The sequence below is a fragment of the Stegastes partitus genome, unplaced genomic scaffold (genome assembly GCF_000690725.1).
Source record: "Stegastes partitus isolate 25-593 unplaced genomic scaffold, Stegastes_partitus-1.0.2 Scaffold378, whole genome shotgun sequence".
In the NCBI taxonomy this organism is placed as follows: domain Eukaryota; kingdom Metazoa; phylum Chordata; class Actinopteri; family Pomacentridae; genus Stegastes; species Stegastes partitus.
The window spans coordinates 309,568-311,995 of record NW_007578109.1 but is presented as its reverse complement, the minus strand read 5'-3'; the positions used below and the strand labels follow the sequence as shown (position 1 = coordinate 311,995).

Below are 2,428 nucleotides of genomic sequence, written 5' to 3'. Positions count from 1 at the left end.
AGGCCCAGACTGTTCTGTTGAAGTTCCACTACATCAGTGACGTAGTGGACGTTTTTATTCATGATCAGACCAACAGTTTATTCTGATACCATCGATGAACGTTCAGTAGCTCATGTTTGTCGTATTTAGCAGAGAAATTAGATCAAATCATTGGACACATCTGCTCAGCTACTAACAACATCTCAGGTTGGTTTATAAATGTTGGGTCAGTTTGAGGTTGAGCTGCTTTGACGTGAGCATTTAGAAATCATGTGTTTAAAAGTTTTTTTTTCAATGGATTCACTTCTTAAAGGCTTCTACATGAAAGTAAAATTGAAAACAACTAAAGAGAATCTAATTTAACTTCATTTTAAAATGTGTTCATGATGATGGGAAATGGTCTGCACGTCTGTAGCGCTGTTACGTCACCTGTCTCAGGTAAATAAACCAACAAAAACACAGCCCCTGGACAGAGTTTGATTTTTGACAGAAAGACACCACATGAAAGATGAAATCTAAATATAAAATGTTGTTTAGTTAAGTCATTAAGTCCTAATAAATCAACTCTGAAGCAGCAAACTTCAAGAGCCAACAGATGTGTTTCCAGTCTGATGATGGAATACACAGAAAAAACAAAAAATCATCACAAGCAATAAAAAAAATACGAACGAAATCCATAATTTTCTCACTTTTACGTGACAAACTTTATCCGCATATTTGTATTTATCTTTATGTATTTCCCTGTTTTCCTCGTTTTAAAATGTATCCACTGGGTGGCGCTACAGATTTCATTTCTAATGAACTGCGACCAATCGAACTGTAGAAGAAGAAGCAGCGGAAGCGGAAGCAGCAGCGGTTCGCAGGTTGTTGCTAACCGGTTAGCATCTCGTGTTTTCGTAGTTTTGAGTTCTTCCGAACATTTAAAATGAACAAACTGAACAAATCGCTGGAGTTCGACTCGTATGAGATCGAGGAGCCGAGTGACGAGGAGCGAGCCGAGAGCAGGTGACTCGAGTTTAACGTCAAACATTTATTTTATTTCAGCTTTAGCGCCGCGATGCTAACAGCGGCTATATGCTAACATGTAAACAAACTGAAGAGCCGCTTTGATTTCAGTCACAGCTTCATAACTCAGCTTTAGCATCCTGTAAACATCACACACAGCTACACGTCTGCGCCAGAGGGTGGCTTTAAAGAGGCAAACGAATAACTGGCGGTTCAGTTTCCATTTATTCTTTTAATTGTAGATGTTAGAAATCCCTGTTGTCATGTCCACAGTCCTCAGGAAAGCTTAACATATCTTATTTTGTCCAAACCCCATAAAGTTTGACAAAGTAAAGCGACATTGAGAGAACCTAAAATCAACATAAAGTGAGTTTTCATTCCTTAAAGCATAAACTCTGATATTTATGTGAAACTAAGAGGCAGGACCGAGACCGGCTACTACTCTGCTGTCCAACAGATTGATCAGTTATTAGCTGTTTAAAGATCAGCAGCTGCTTTGTTGATAATTTGAGCAATTTTTAAAAAATAATTAAACACTTTTAATTATATTTTAACGTGAATATTTCCTGGATTCTCCACATTCAGATCAGCGTTTCAGAAACCAAACAGCTGATCAGTTAATCCAGATGATAACGGACAGATTGATCAACAGTGATAGTAATCGGTAGTTACTGCCCAGCTTTCCTGGAAAACAGGAAATAAATGAAATTTGAAACCAGTAAGTCTGCACCACTGGATCCAGACTGAGAGTTTTAGAGAAGGTTCAGAAGCTTCAACATTCTCTAAAGCAGAGTTTGGAGGTTCTCCTGCGCCGTCTTCTGTAGTCGTTCATGTTTACTTGACGAATCACATCGTTGTTTGCTGTGAAAAACTTCCAAGTCAGCGGGAATCGCAGCTTCATCTGATGTCTGCAGCAGAATGGTTGCCTGAACAAAGCGAGATAAAGTGGAACAGAGCAGGACGTGAACCTTCTTCACTGTGTTTCAGCTCCGAGGACGAGCTGGATGTGCTGCTGAATGGGACTCCGGAGCAGAAGAAGAAGCTGATCAGAGAGTATCTGACCGGGGAGAGCGAGTCGTCTAGCGAGGATGAGTTTGAGAAAGAGATGGAGGCCGAACTCAGCTCCACCATCAGGACCATGGAGGGAACCTGGGGGCCAGCAGCAGGTAACGCATCCCCTACCGCGGGTAACGCATCCCTTACCGCATGTAAGGCATCCCCTACTGCGGGTAACGCATCCCCAACTGCGGGTAACGCATCCCCTACTGCGGGTAACGCATCCCCTACTGCGAGTAACGCATCCCCGATTGCGGGTAACGCATCCCCGACTGCGGGTAATGCATCCCCGATTGCGGGTAACGCTCGCCCGCAGCGCTACCCCGACTGCGGGTAACGCATCCCCTGCAGCGGGTAACGCATCCCCAACTGCGGGTAACGCATCCCC

General features: G+C 43.1%; 1 protein-coding gene across 1 annotated transcript in view; it reads left to right on the top strand.

The window, feature by feature from the left end:
- The first annotated feature begins 821 nt into the window (after positions 1-821).
- The window catches only part of eapp (e2f-associated phosphoprotein), a 4,425-nt gene continuing 2,818 nt past the window's right edge, over positions 822-2,428 (top strand). Inside the window, exons 1-2 of the mRNA XM_008284885.1 lie at positions 822-984; positions 1,972-2,150. Of these exons, the coding sequence (XP_008283107.1) occupies positions 905-984; positions 1,972-2,150 (259 nt within the window). The 5' untranslated portion in view covers positions 822-904. The remainder of the gene's footprint in view (positions 985-1,971; positions 2,151-2,428) is intronic.